General features: G+C 38.3%; 1 protein-coding gene across 3 annotated transcripts in view; it reads left to right on the forward strand.

Moving 5' to 3' along the window:
- Positions 1-13,261, forward strand: part of LOC111142036 (insulin-like growth factor I) — a 126,388-nt gene that overhangs the window by 56,846 nt on the left and 56,281 nt on the right. The window contains exon 4 of one of the 3 annotated variants that reach the window (XM_022494958.1): positions 1,047-1,495. The exons of the other annotated variants lie outside the window; for them this stretch is intronic. Coding sequence (XP_022350666.1) covers positions 1,047-1,196 — 150 coding nt within the window. The 3' untranslated portion in view covers positions 1,197-1,495. Of the gene's footprint in view, positions 1-1,046; positions 1,496-13,261 lie in introns of those variants that run through there. 3 annotated transcript variants of the gene reach the window in all.

A 13,261-nucleotide genomic window follows, 5' to 3' on the forward strand; every position in this document is an offset into this window, starting at 1 on the left:
ATTGTAATTAATAACAAAGCATGTAACTTTTCAAGTCCTAGTATTCTGCAAAGGTGTGAAAAAATATATGTTAAAATGGAAACTACTTGAAATTCACATTCAGTAACAAATTCACTTAAAGAAAAACCCCACTAAACATAGAAATTTCTGTTTGGCTCTAGGAATACCTAGAAATTTCTAATGATTAAAATCTGTAGGTGTCTTTATCTATGACCTATAGTTCAAAGAAACCTTACAACTACTATCTATGCCATCAAAAGTACATAAATCATCTCATGCATATTAGTCACTTTATAAATTTTGTTGAATGAGTGAATAAATGAGTGAAAAAATGAGAAGTGCTTAAATTTTAGTCCTGAAGTAGAAAGAATAAGAACTGAAGAGTAAGGGGTAGGTGAAGGAGAAAAAAGAAAGTGAGGAAGGGTGGGTAAGAAGAGTAAAGTCCAAGTAGGTCTCCTTGGGAACACTGTTTGAAAAACCAAAACCAGAAAACAAAAACAAAAAACTGTGGTTTTACTCTTTGGAGCCAAAACTAGCATTTTGCAGAAAGCATAAGAAGAGAAACCAAGAAGTTCACAGTGACACATGTGCTGATTCCTGGTCGGCAGCTGAGCCTGGAGGATGACCAGGGAGCTTAGGGGAGAAGTGACCCCAGGGAGCCACCATGAATGATGGAAAGGGCTTGGGCACAATCTGGTGCACAGAGAACACAGTAACCAGTGGGTAAGTCAGGGAGCAAGCATCACAGAAGTAACTTAAGTGAATGTGTTTGAGAAGTGTGCTTGAGGGGACAAAGGCAGGTTAATTCTTTCTCTTCCCAGGTGACCCAGTACCTCAAAATTTCGAGCTGGGGATAGGGTGGGGGTCAGAGATAAGTCCCAGAGTTCTAGAAGTTTGGGTCTTTTGGCTGTGGCCTAGACATCCCTCCAGCACCAATGTTGTCTCCTGTACCACATGGAGCCCAGGCATTCTGGGCTGACTCAAAGGCTCTGTCACACCAAGGGAACCACCTGTTCTCAATACAATTATTTTTGTGATGTTTACAGTATCATCCCCCATCTACCACCAAGAAAACGAAGTCTCAGAGGAGAAGGAAAGGTGGGCCAAAGAAACGCCCAGGAGGGGAACAGAAGGTGGGGACGGAAGCAAGTCAGCAGATGAAAGAAGAAAGAGCAGAGAAGGGAGACTGGAGCTAGAAACTGAACACAGAGGCAAAAAAAGGAAACTGGAGGAGAGAAGGACTAAGCAGACAGAGGCAAGGACGATGAGAGAGAAGCAGACAGCGATAAAGAAAAGTGGGAAGTGCTATAGAGGAATGAAGAACAGTAGGCCTGGTGGAGTAGATAATGCATGTGATGGAAGGAGAAGGAACCTGTTGTAGAATGTGGATAACAAACATGGAGATAATGGAAAAGAAAAATGTAATGCCCAAGGAAGTCCAAAGGAAAACAGAGGCAAGAATGAAAAAAAGAACACAAATAATGAAAGAGGCAAATAAGATACTACATTCCCCTCAAAAAAAAAAAAAAAAACAATTAAATAAGAGTAAAAGAATTAAGATAGAAATCAAGTCTTTTATATGCATTTTAAAACTTTGTGTGAAGCTATTATAGAAGAATTGCCCAGGTCCATATATGTCCAGAGTTAAATATTAGCCCAAAATTCTCAGCAAGACTGAATTGTGTCATAGAAGTTCCCAGATTTTCTTTCCTGCAGTGTCATTGGAGGCTGGGAGTCTTAGTCAAGTCCAGGTTCAGGCCAAAGGGCACAAAGTATTTGCCTAAAAGCTTGTGAGGCCAGTGAGGTAACCTACAAGAGAAGGTCACTGAACCTTTTGGTTTTTTTGCACTTTGGAATCAGATATAAAAATGTGTTAGTTGTATCAGTCTCTTGGGCTGCCATAACAATGTACCACAGACTGGGTGGCTTAAGCAACAGATATTTTCATACCTTTCTGGAAGCTAGAAGTTCCTATATCCAAAGAGGACATGTTTTAGATAATGAGAGTCAGGACTTTAACAAATGAGTGGCCAAGGAGAGACACAATTCAGGCCATAACAGAAGACTTCTGATGTCTGATTACTGCCTTCTAATCCTATCTTCTATAAAACTCTGTGTGTATGTCTATCTCTCTCTGTGTGTATGTCTATCTCTGTCTCATATGCGCGCGCGCGCACACACACACACACACACACACAAATTTAGGTTTTCAGATATGAAATCTTGTAAGTTTCTGTTCCATGGAAACACTAGGACAAAAAGCTTCTGAAGTTGATGGGTTCAATCCCTTCACTTTAAAGATAAGAATACTGAGATCCATACAAGAGTAAAGGCATGCTTGAGTTCTAAGCTGCCCTCCTTCTGGCCAGCAGAGAAGAGCACATAATCAACATGGACTAAGAAATAATTCCAAAAGGAGAAGACAGGGCAGAAATAGATGGCACATGAAATCTTCTTAATAGTTTTCCCTGAAGGTAAAAAAAAGCCAAGTAGAACCACAGAATTCAGGTCTTGTAAATCTTCTCCTTCAGCTTCTTTGATTTAATTAGTAGGCTTAGAGTCTTCACAGATATAAAACAAAAAGTCTCAAGATCACCCAAATTGTGAATTATAAGACCTGAGAGAGGGTGTAGGAAAGAAGTGGTCACCAAGCAAATGATGACACTTGGTGTAAGAAGATGACTAAACCAAGAAGTGAAACATTTCATCCAAGTAACCTACTTTGAAGATGTCATGGTGTAGAGGAACCTCTTTTCCGCCTGATCCCTCATGCCCCTGATGTTTCTACTTCAGGATCATCCTTGCTCTATGGTGCAGTGAAAACACAGGATATATAATAAATAATATAACAAAACATATAAGGCCATGCCCAAGGCTCAACCCGGGAGGAAAAGTCCAGTCAGAAACATGTCAAGCCTAAGATGGGAGCTAAGCCACTTCTGCTGTGGTTACAAAAGCTTGACCTATATGAATAGACAAGGGTAGGCTGGTGCCTTAGCCCATCTAGCCAGCCACCTTATTCAGGAGATGCAGAGTTCTTCACTAAGACATCCATGCTTTGAGACCAGCCTCATGCGTAAGCCGATGTTTATTGTGACCACCACCTGAGAGTAGCCTGCAAACACAGATGGTTCTTCAAGTTCCACAGAAGAATTAACAATTCATGTCCTATGGAAAGGTTCCTTAGAGGATTATCTTGTCCCTATTTCATTGTTGACTGAGTAAATGTCAATTATGACTCAGGGTTTTGGATAAACTCTAATTATACTCTATGATAAACTTCATTCAAAAGAAGTGAGGCAGAGACTCTAAAAGAAAAAAAAAGGAATGGAACTTTCTAGTTAAAAAATGCTTAACTCTCACACTGTGGATTAAAATACTTCTTTTTGGAATGGGTTTTATCAACTCTAAAGCAGTCATCTTGAATGCCTACATATGATTTCTGAATAATATGAAGAAAGTAAACAGGAAGGACCTATTTTTGTCTTTCTATCTCCTCCTTTCTAGAGTCAAAACCAAGCACCTAGTGATAGATGGCATATAATGCAAGATGGATGGGTGGCGGGTGGGTGGATGGATGGATAGATGGATGAAATAGATGGACAAATTTAAGTGAGACAGGCAGTTGAATAATGGTAGAGAAAGACCATAAAAATAAGCATCATTGCTGAGATGAAATGATTCCTCTCATCCTTGCATAGGGCAATGAGGCATGGACTGAGTTAAAAAAAAAAAAAAAAAAAAAAAGGAGGGCAAAGGAGTTGCACTGACACAAGCCTAGCATTGCATTTCTAGAGATTAAACTGAAATCATTCAAGGACCCACTGCTAAAGGTGACAACTGGCTGAGTAGTACTTTATAGTGAACGTTATGTACCTGTTGCTTTCCTATATGTTTTCTTGGAAGTGGGCTGAGTACTGATCATCATTTAAAATTCTGTTTCTACCATTTCTTGGTGCAAATTGATGATTGTGTGTAAAACTAATGGGAAGATGGAAGGAATCATGATCCTGAAATAAAATTGTCAAAAAATACTTTTATTGAGCACCTACAATGTGCTCATCTCTGTACTAAGATGAAGGAGAATTATAAAGATTGAAGATGCAGTAAAACATATCAGTTAAGAATACAGACTCTAGAGTCATGCTGCCCAGGTTGAATTCCCGACTCTTACTTACTGATTGTGTGGCCTTGGGCAAATCATGTCATTTACCTGTGCCTTGGTTTTCTCATCTGTCAAACAATGGTGCTATTTGAATCTACCTCCTATGGTTGTGAGGATTTATTGAGATAATATCTATATACATGTGTATGTGAGCACTTGTGTACAAATACATATTATATTGCTTAAAATGATTCCTGGCACATAGTAATCACTATTAGAGTTTTAGTTAACATTATTTTATCTAGTTCTGAAAATTAGAGCCATCCGAAAAAGAAATAGATCCCTTTAAGTAGAAGTGAGTCTTGTATCACTAAAACCTTCAAGGCCAAGCTTGCTAGCACTTTTTGGTGAGGTAGTATCGGGGCTTCAAGCAGATGATAGAAGGGAACTCAGTGACCTAAGAGCCCTTCCAACCCAGAGAACCCCAGTTCTATGAATAATTCCAACTTAAGTGAAAGCTCAGCTCTCCCATGTGAGGAGCCGTTAACTTGTATTTCAAGGTCACAAAATGAACTTTCAGAAACCACCATTTTTCTCAACCAGTTAAAATCAAATGTAATATGTGTTTTCATTTCATGGTGCCTGAGGAAAATTTAATTGTAGCATGAACTCCAGCTCTTACTAGTTTTAAGTAAAATTGCCAAAATAAATAGAAATGTGGGATATTTCCGGGCTCACACAGCTTCCGGGACATTTCAGTTTCTAGGGCTGCCGATCCAGTGCCTTTCACAAGCATTTGATCTTCTTTCAAACATCTCTTGAAAACAAACAAAACCTCATACAGCTTCAAATGTGCGTGCTGTTAGGATGTAAGGGTGGAAAAAGAAGCAAAAAAAAGGAGTCCTTCAAGAGCCCCTATCCCCTCCCTTCACCCCTTGACCACCCTCCCACCAACCACCAACAGGAAATAATGTTTTCTTAAGTAATAACATTTTGCAATTTCTCAAGTCCATTAACATCCATGGAGAAAGATGAGGTCTATTCTCTTACTTGTCTGTGTGAAGGGAATAAGTCTTTTTCATTATTTAATAGGTAACAGGGAGCTGACTTTTAATCCAAGGGCAAATTTGATAGTTTGAAGTTAAAGTGGTGGACACCTTTGGTAGCAATAAGAAGATAAATTGTTTTAGACAAAGCAGGATGCCCTTTTATGAGGATAGGGATTTGGGGTGAATCGTTTCCCAAAATTTTTGGTAAATACAATTTCTTGGCTTTTCTTTCAGTGAAGAATTCCTCAGGTTATATGCTCATCAAAATGATTAAAAGCCCAGCTACTAACTGATATGAAAATCAGTGACAGTATTTATTGACCTAAGCAAGATAAATCCACTTGTAAAGAAGGAGCAGGTGAAGTTAACAAATCTTCAGTGGCCACTAAACTTCCAGGTCAAAAACAGTTTCTCCATCCTTAGGGTGCTAACTGAAATTTGAGCACCTTTCCCTGATGTCCACATGTTTGGGGTTCATCTTTGATGGGACTCTTTAATGCCCTTAGAGCTACCTCACTTTTATCCAGCAACCAAAAGAGATTATTTAGAAATACTGACTTATGTTTAAACTCAAAAAGAGAGAAATAGAAATTGACAATAACAGGGAAATTATGCAAGATGTAGGACAATGGACCTGTAAATCCATACCTGGTACTTCTAGTGAACGGCCAGGAAAGTTCTCACCATATACTAGAAGCTCAATTACAGATCTGATGGGATATTGCTAGATAAGTAACAAGAGCTAGAAAACATTTGGAAAATTCTTATCTTTATCTTGTTAGCTAATATGGTTATAGTCTTAAGACCCATTGGTCAGGAAACTAACTCTTTTGAAAAGTGGAAGTTTGATAGAAAAAAGAATGCATCCAACTAATTTTAATTCTAAATGTCCTTGCTGGTAATTTACAATCTATAATTAACTATAGAAAATAGTTTTGAGGAGAAAGGGATTCTTTTCTCTACTTTCTTCATGTGTATGTGTGTGTTTATGTGTGTTTATATAGTTTTGTGTTATAGCATTGTTGCAACCACTAGGGATTTGGAGTGAATCACTTTCCAAAATTATAGGTAAATTCAGAATCTTGGCTTTTCTTTCAGAGAAGGCAAATTCTTATGTGAAAACTAATCATCGTTCAGGAGAAATCACATTATTCCTTTATCTTCTCAAAGGCCCAGGTTTAATCCTAAATTAAATATTATTCAGGAAATAATGGGAACATTGTTGAAGGGGCAGAAAGGAGTCACTTTTCTTTCTATTGTATATTCTAAAGGTCCATGTTTTTCAGCTACTTCCAATCTGATCTACAGAGAGAGAGAATGGCTCTATAGATCAGAAAACAGAAACTTTCACATAGAACTAATTTGCAACTTTAGAAATTTTGAGGTCTCATTCTTGACCCAGCATAATCATAGCTCAGTGCATCCAGCCTGCCTTCATTCCAGCATCCCCTGCCACCACTTCTATTAGAGATTGCGGTTATTGGTAAAAACAATCCAGTGCCTTTGTACCACTTTCCCCTTCCATAACCATAAACTTCTAACTTCCTCAATTCACTCTGGCATACATATACTTCTGTTCCCATTGGATCATATGAAGTTACACACATTTATTTGAGTAGACATGTATCACTATCTCTCTGGAAAGAAAGTGGCAATGATTTATACCATCCTACATGGTTTTTCTAACTAGTAAGGTCAGAATTTCTATAGGAAGGTGGGATGTTAAAAGCAAGAACTATGAAAGACTAAGCATGATGGCAGTTCTGTCTGGTAAAATAACCCCGAAGTTCCCACTGAGAGACCAAGAGATTTTACGTCAAACCCAAACTGACCAAGTGGCCCATTCTTCTAAGATGAGATTCTTATGCCAAAAATTTTTATAAAATTCTGTGTAAAATATATAAATGTTTATATGGGGCTTTCTGTCTGGCCAGATCCAGGAAGTCAAGTAATCAAAGACCAACTCAAAGATCCCTGCCAACTGCGAAAATACGATGTGCTCTTTTCACAGCTATAAATAACAATTATGACAAGACAAAAATTTCAAATGATTAGGTGCAAGATTAGATGCAGGTTGAGGGTTGGGTAAGGATTTCTGTTGACTGTTGTAGACTTGGGACTATGCAATATTTATGTCATGGTGTGAGTGTGGCATGCTTGAATAGTTCCAGGAGGCATTGTAGGACTAGAAAATAAGGAAAACATAAATGAATCAATAAATATATAGCATTATTACTGTCACTTTGTCAATATCGGTTGACTTGGGCTGATAGGTTGGATGTTCTGGTTGGTCTTTCTGCAAATAATGACATTTATTTCCTTCTTCAAATGAATATTAGGATAGAGACAGAAGTGATTTTGGCACAATGAAGCAATTCTGATTTCTAAAAACTATATACATGCATGAATTGTTCTTGCGCCATTTTCTGTCTTGGAAAAGCTCCCCTGGCACCATGCATGTTTACTTTTATATGCTGAAAGGCTCCCATCAACCTCAAACAGATGCAAATCACTTTAACTTGTCATAGTGTTATTTTGTTCATCCTAAAAGTTCAGACAAGTCTTCCAAACTTCCAAAATTTCTCTCAATTCAGCGAGGAGGAAAATTTAGAGCACAGAATTTGAGTGTTCTGCCCAGATGTGTCACACACACAAAGAATGAGTGGAGGAAGGCAACACCCTTTCCTACCGATCCTGTGAACTCATCACTATGCCGTTGAAATGACACCAAAAGATACAACCCTGGGCCTCACGTCTCCTCAGAACATAGCAATATAAATCACTTCATACACTACTTTAAATATTCCAGCTTAAGTTGTATGTCAGATGTATGGCATTTTGGAGGCTTGAGAAAAAAAATAGTCAAATCTAGTTTTTAGGTAAAAATGTGCTGAAACTTTAGCACATATCAGTGAAATTGCTAGAATGTGGTGTTTCACTTTGAAAATACCACAACATTTGAACCTTTCAGCAATTCCAAAATCAACTCCCTCTGGGGAAGATAGTGTGCTTAAACTTTTTTTTTTTTTAATTTAAAAATGTAACACAAACACAAACAGCTAACTAAACAAGCTGCCCATAAAATCAACAGTCTAAGCAGTCTGAACCCTGAAGTGTTTTACAACATCCTTCAAGACTATTAAAGGCAATGTAAATACCTCTTGCCCACAAGGGAAAATACCCTTCAGCACTTTTTTTTTCCTTTCTTTTTTTTCCAGGCTTTTAAACAATTTTGGTAGTGATTTCTTACATCACAGACAGAAATTTCTGAAGTAGAGTCAGGTGGTATCCTTTGAAGAGTAAGAAAGTTGCTAAATCTGGATAATCCATGAATAATTATGGGACAAATATAAATTCCCTAAATCCTAGGGATTCCTAGGGATGCACCACTCTCTAGAAAAAAGTATACATCTGGTATCCCAGCATTCAAGGGAGCCCTGAGCACTCAGTAAGTAGGTTCCCTTTCTTCAGCCAGGGAAAGGCAACACTCTCCTATGGGATGTGCTTTGATACCAGTAACTATAAAAGGTTAGTGGGCAGTAAGAATAGCTGGTATTTATTAAGCACATGCCTGTGGTAAGGATTATATTAATTATTTCAGTTAATCTTCATCATTAGTATATAGGGTAAATATTAAAATCATCCCCATTGTAGAGATTTAAAAACTTGGGCTAAGTAAGGCTAAATATCTTACCAAGGTCTTGCTCTAACAAATGGCCAGACCAGAATCTAAACTCAAGATGGACTCCAGCGTGTTAACCATGCACTGCACTCTCTTTTCTGCATTTTTTCACTGATACTTCTTGTACCATAACCCAGCAACTGTAAGTCCCAAAATAGGAGGGGGCTCTGTGCTATTTGTCTCCATAAAGAGCACAGCAAGAAGTAGGAAGCCATGCAAGGGTTGCTATTTAAACTCTATTCTACTACTTCTATAGAAAAATTAAAACAATTTAGCCAGCTTTTCCTGGTTTGCTATGTTTGTTCAAAGCACCGTGCCTCTGGGGAGAATATAGAGGTGAAGGAAACATGTTACCTGCCCTCAAGGTGCTTACTTTTCAGTGGGGAAACAAACATACAATTTACAACACATCAATGCTTTAACAAAGATAGAGGCAGAGTGGACTCTGATAGCACCGAAGCCTGAGCAAACTGATGTTGCTAATAAATAACTTCACAGAATGGATCAAAATCAAGGGCTCTTGAAAGAGTAGGCTCTCTCACATGCAATTATGTCAGGTAAATGTGTAAGGGTGATCACCCGCACTCATAACAACATTATGAGGTGGGTGCTCTTATCCAGCCCTTTCATTTTACAGAAGAGGAAACAGAGGAGAGAACAATGTAATGGTTCTTAAGGTCCTTAATTCCTGTGTGGGGAGGTAGGATCCAAACTAGGTATGTAAGCCCAGGTCTTTGGGGAAACAGATGAGATAGGGTTAAATGAGCAGGATATTATTAGGGGAAATACCCATGTGAAAGAGGGGAGGAACTGGGAAGTCTGGGCAAGCCATCAGAACACAACGTAAGTCTGACCTCAAGTGAAGGAGAAGGGCAGGCAGAGATAATGTTGGGTGAAGTGTCTTGGACTGCTGTACAGTCTAAGGAAACACTCAGAAAAGCCACTGGGTAGACCTTGAATCAAAAGTTTGGCAATAGAAGAAATCTTATGTTTCCCAGGAATGGGTCTACCTTATATCCCCACCATACTCAGTCTTGGCATTAGAGAAGATGCCAGCTCTGGGCCATTCACCATTGCCAGAGAAAAGGGTCTTATTGGAAAAAAATGGCCATTCCCACCATAACCAGAGAAAAGGTAGGATGAGGTAATTTCCAGAAAAAAAAAAAAAAAAAGAGTCTAAGCAGAATGACATTACATTCAGTCTATATAACTTTTACTTTGTTGAAGAGGCAACTATCCCACCAGGGATATCCCACAAGTCTCTTGAAATGTGCACATTTGTCCTTTGGTTTTAAAAGTCACATCCCAAAGCACCAAGTAGTTCTCATGACACTTACTCTCTTGGCTCCCAGAGATGAAAGTCTGAGCCAACTCTCCTGGAATTGGAACTTGTGATTCCCTGAAGTAAAGAGATAATCAAAGTTGATACTGAAACATCTAAATTGTCCTCCACAATTTCATGTGTCTCCAGACCAAACCAGCAAAATAGCTAAAGTACATCCACTGTATTATATATGTTAATTGCTCTTCCCCCCCCCCCCCCCATTTTGCCCTTTTTAGGAGAAGGTCAATGCTGAGTTAGGACTTTATGCTACACAATAGGCTGCTAATATTCCATGCTGGACAGTATTTTCCTAGCATTTCTTACAGGGTGCCAGGCTTTTATTAGACTTTATGTCATATAATACTTACTTGTTTGGAGTAGTTGAGATGGAAACATAGTCTATTGAAAATGTCACTGCTTCCTCTCTGAAATTTAAAGAGACTATTATCATCCTTCTTTTAGATACTGTTTCTCAGGCAAAATCTCATAAAGATAGGTGGGGCAAAAAGAAGGGCTTATAATATCCACAGGGTTAGCTTTTGCTAAATGAATACTGTGCTACTAGATTCCTATCAATAATAATATAAATGGGTCCTAGCTCACTCTTGTGGTAAGGAACGGTACCCCTCCATAATTTAGAGTCTTGCCTTACCCTCTAAACAAGAATATAACACCATCTGGGATCATGGGCAGCTTATAACACTGTTAATTATTATTATTGTTGGAAAGATATTTGGACCTTGAAGCACCCGATAATGTTTTATCTTTCGGGGAAACAATATGGTAGAATGGCTAACTGGTAAGTTCCAGAATCAGAAAAAAACTGGCTGTTTAGTTTTTCTAAGCTTCAGATTCCTTAAAGGTAAAATAAGCAAGACATAGTATCCATCTGCAAGAGAACTAGGAGAATTAAATAAGAAAAATATGTGCAATTAGCATATATAATATAGTGCCCAGCCCTGAGAGATAGAACTATCTTATTAAAATAATAAGTTGTCTAATTATTAGTTCTAGGTCTCTCAGTTTGTTATTATGTGACCTCAAGCAAGTCACCAAATCTTAGCATGCCTTAGGTTATAAATAAGACTGATCCCAATATCGTGTTACTGGTGATTACCGTATAAACTACACAGTGTCTGCAAATGTTAATCAAGGTTATTGTGTTACTGCCATTGTTATTAGCTCTCAGTGATCTTTTTAATCAAAAAGTTTGTGGATTGCTTTCCTTTGTAAAGCCAGGAGCTAGGATAAGAGCGAAGAGACAATAAGAGAATGTGAATGTCATGTAATACCTCAGGACATTTTCCAGCTTCCTAAATATCTGAGTATGGTACACAATGTATTATAATGTATATCACAAATTAAGATGTTCCAAAACTTTTTCCCTGATGAGTTGGTTAATGTTTCCTTCAGAATGATAAATTTTCTCAATCAACCTGAGTGAGCTAGAGGACCAACATTTTTTTGAAATAATCTTACCTTCCCTGGTGTCAATAGGAAACAGTATTTACTCACTACTGTTTTCCTTTCAAAAATCTGCCTAGTTGCATACTAGAAACAGTTTCAGCTGGTTTGTTTGTCTTGGACAAGCTGTTGAAGTGAAAAGTTTTTGCTTGGCTGAATGTGGGACAGTTTCATAACCCTCAAGAAGTGCACTGAAGGTGGGTGCCAGCTCAGGCTACTTCTAACATGCCTCCACTTGCTGCCCATTGTCAAGGGTGGCCAGCGTAATTAAATTAAAACAATGAGCAAAGCAACAGATGCGACTGGGACCACATCTCTGAGTGCTTTTGTTTTGTCACTGTCATTGTCTGCAACAAAGAAGTCACATGTGAGAGCCTGGGAAGGGAGCCAAATGCAAACCAGACAACATCCCAGCTGGGTTTGAACGGCCTCCACCTTACGCGTGTATGCATGGGAACCATGCTACTTGGAGCAGTGTCTGCTCCACCCAAGTGAGTTTCTGCCCATGGCTTTGCTGCAAGCCCGAAACAGACTCAGAAGAAATACACCAGAGGATCCCTGTGCTCAGACTGACACTTCACCTCTGCTTTGAGAGAAAAGAAGAATCTGTTGGGGGAAAGGATAAGATCCGTATGGTTGACCAATCTAACATCAATTCTTTTTGCTACAGCCCTCATGAACTTGAGGAGGGACAGACATAAAGAAGATACCTGAACTTTTTCTTCTGTAAATCTGGGGTTTAAACATCTCTGGATGTTTAAACTGGAGACTAAACAGTTTAGTTTCGATGTTTATATGTTTAGACTGGAGATTAAAGATTAATCATCTTTTAATTTGTTACTCTTTCATTCTTGAGCATTTCTCTTAGTGTGCTCCTTATCCAGATACTTAAAAACTTCTTTTTCTAAGCTGGTATGGATGTTAAAGAGAAAACAGAGCAAAATCAAATTAGCATATTTTTAGATCTGTTATTTAATTTGATTAGTAGTTTTGTAGAGAGGTGGTATCCATAATAATGACCATTTGGGGGTTTTGATGAGCCAAATACCATCTGCAGGGTCCATTGCATACTAAACAGAAAAGTTTCAAGGAGTTTGAGACAATAGTGATCCAAATCTGTAGCTCCATTTTTTTCTTTCATTTTTCAGGAGAACTCCTTTAAGAATGCAGAATAACATGTTAAGATTAGGTTAAGATTAGGAATATAAATTTACCGGTAGCTTAACAGGGATGCTTTATATAGTTACAAATGCATGTTAAGTGGACTTGGTAAAATTGTATGACATCTGGGGGGAAAGTGCCAGTATTTTAAACAGATGCATTTCAAGCTATCCTATACAAATGCCAAACTTCTTCCCACAAGTTTTCAATGGCCACTGAGTTAGTTACTTTAATAAACATATTTACACAGCAACACTATCTTCTTTCTATTTAGTCAGTACAGGATATTGACCATCAACTTATAAAGTGCTAACTAGCTTTTTTGAAGAACTTGATGATAACACCAACATTCCACGCAGAGCTGAAAAATACGTGTAGGAAATATTACCAAATCCCAATGGGCCTCTGCCAGTAGGTATTATTTCCAGGGACCATAGTTGATTCTGTCCCAGCTTCTCACACCCTGCAGGCTCAGG

The sequence above is a fragment of the Enhydra lutris genome, unplaced genomic scaffold, assembly GCF_002288905.1.
Source record: "Enhydra lutris kenyoni isolate GAN:26980312 unplaced genomic scaffold, ASM228890v2 scaffoldscaffold7, whole genome shotgun sequence".
NCBI lineage: Eukaryota > Metazoa > Chordata > Mammalia > Carnivora > Mustelidae > Enhydra > Enhydra lutris.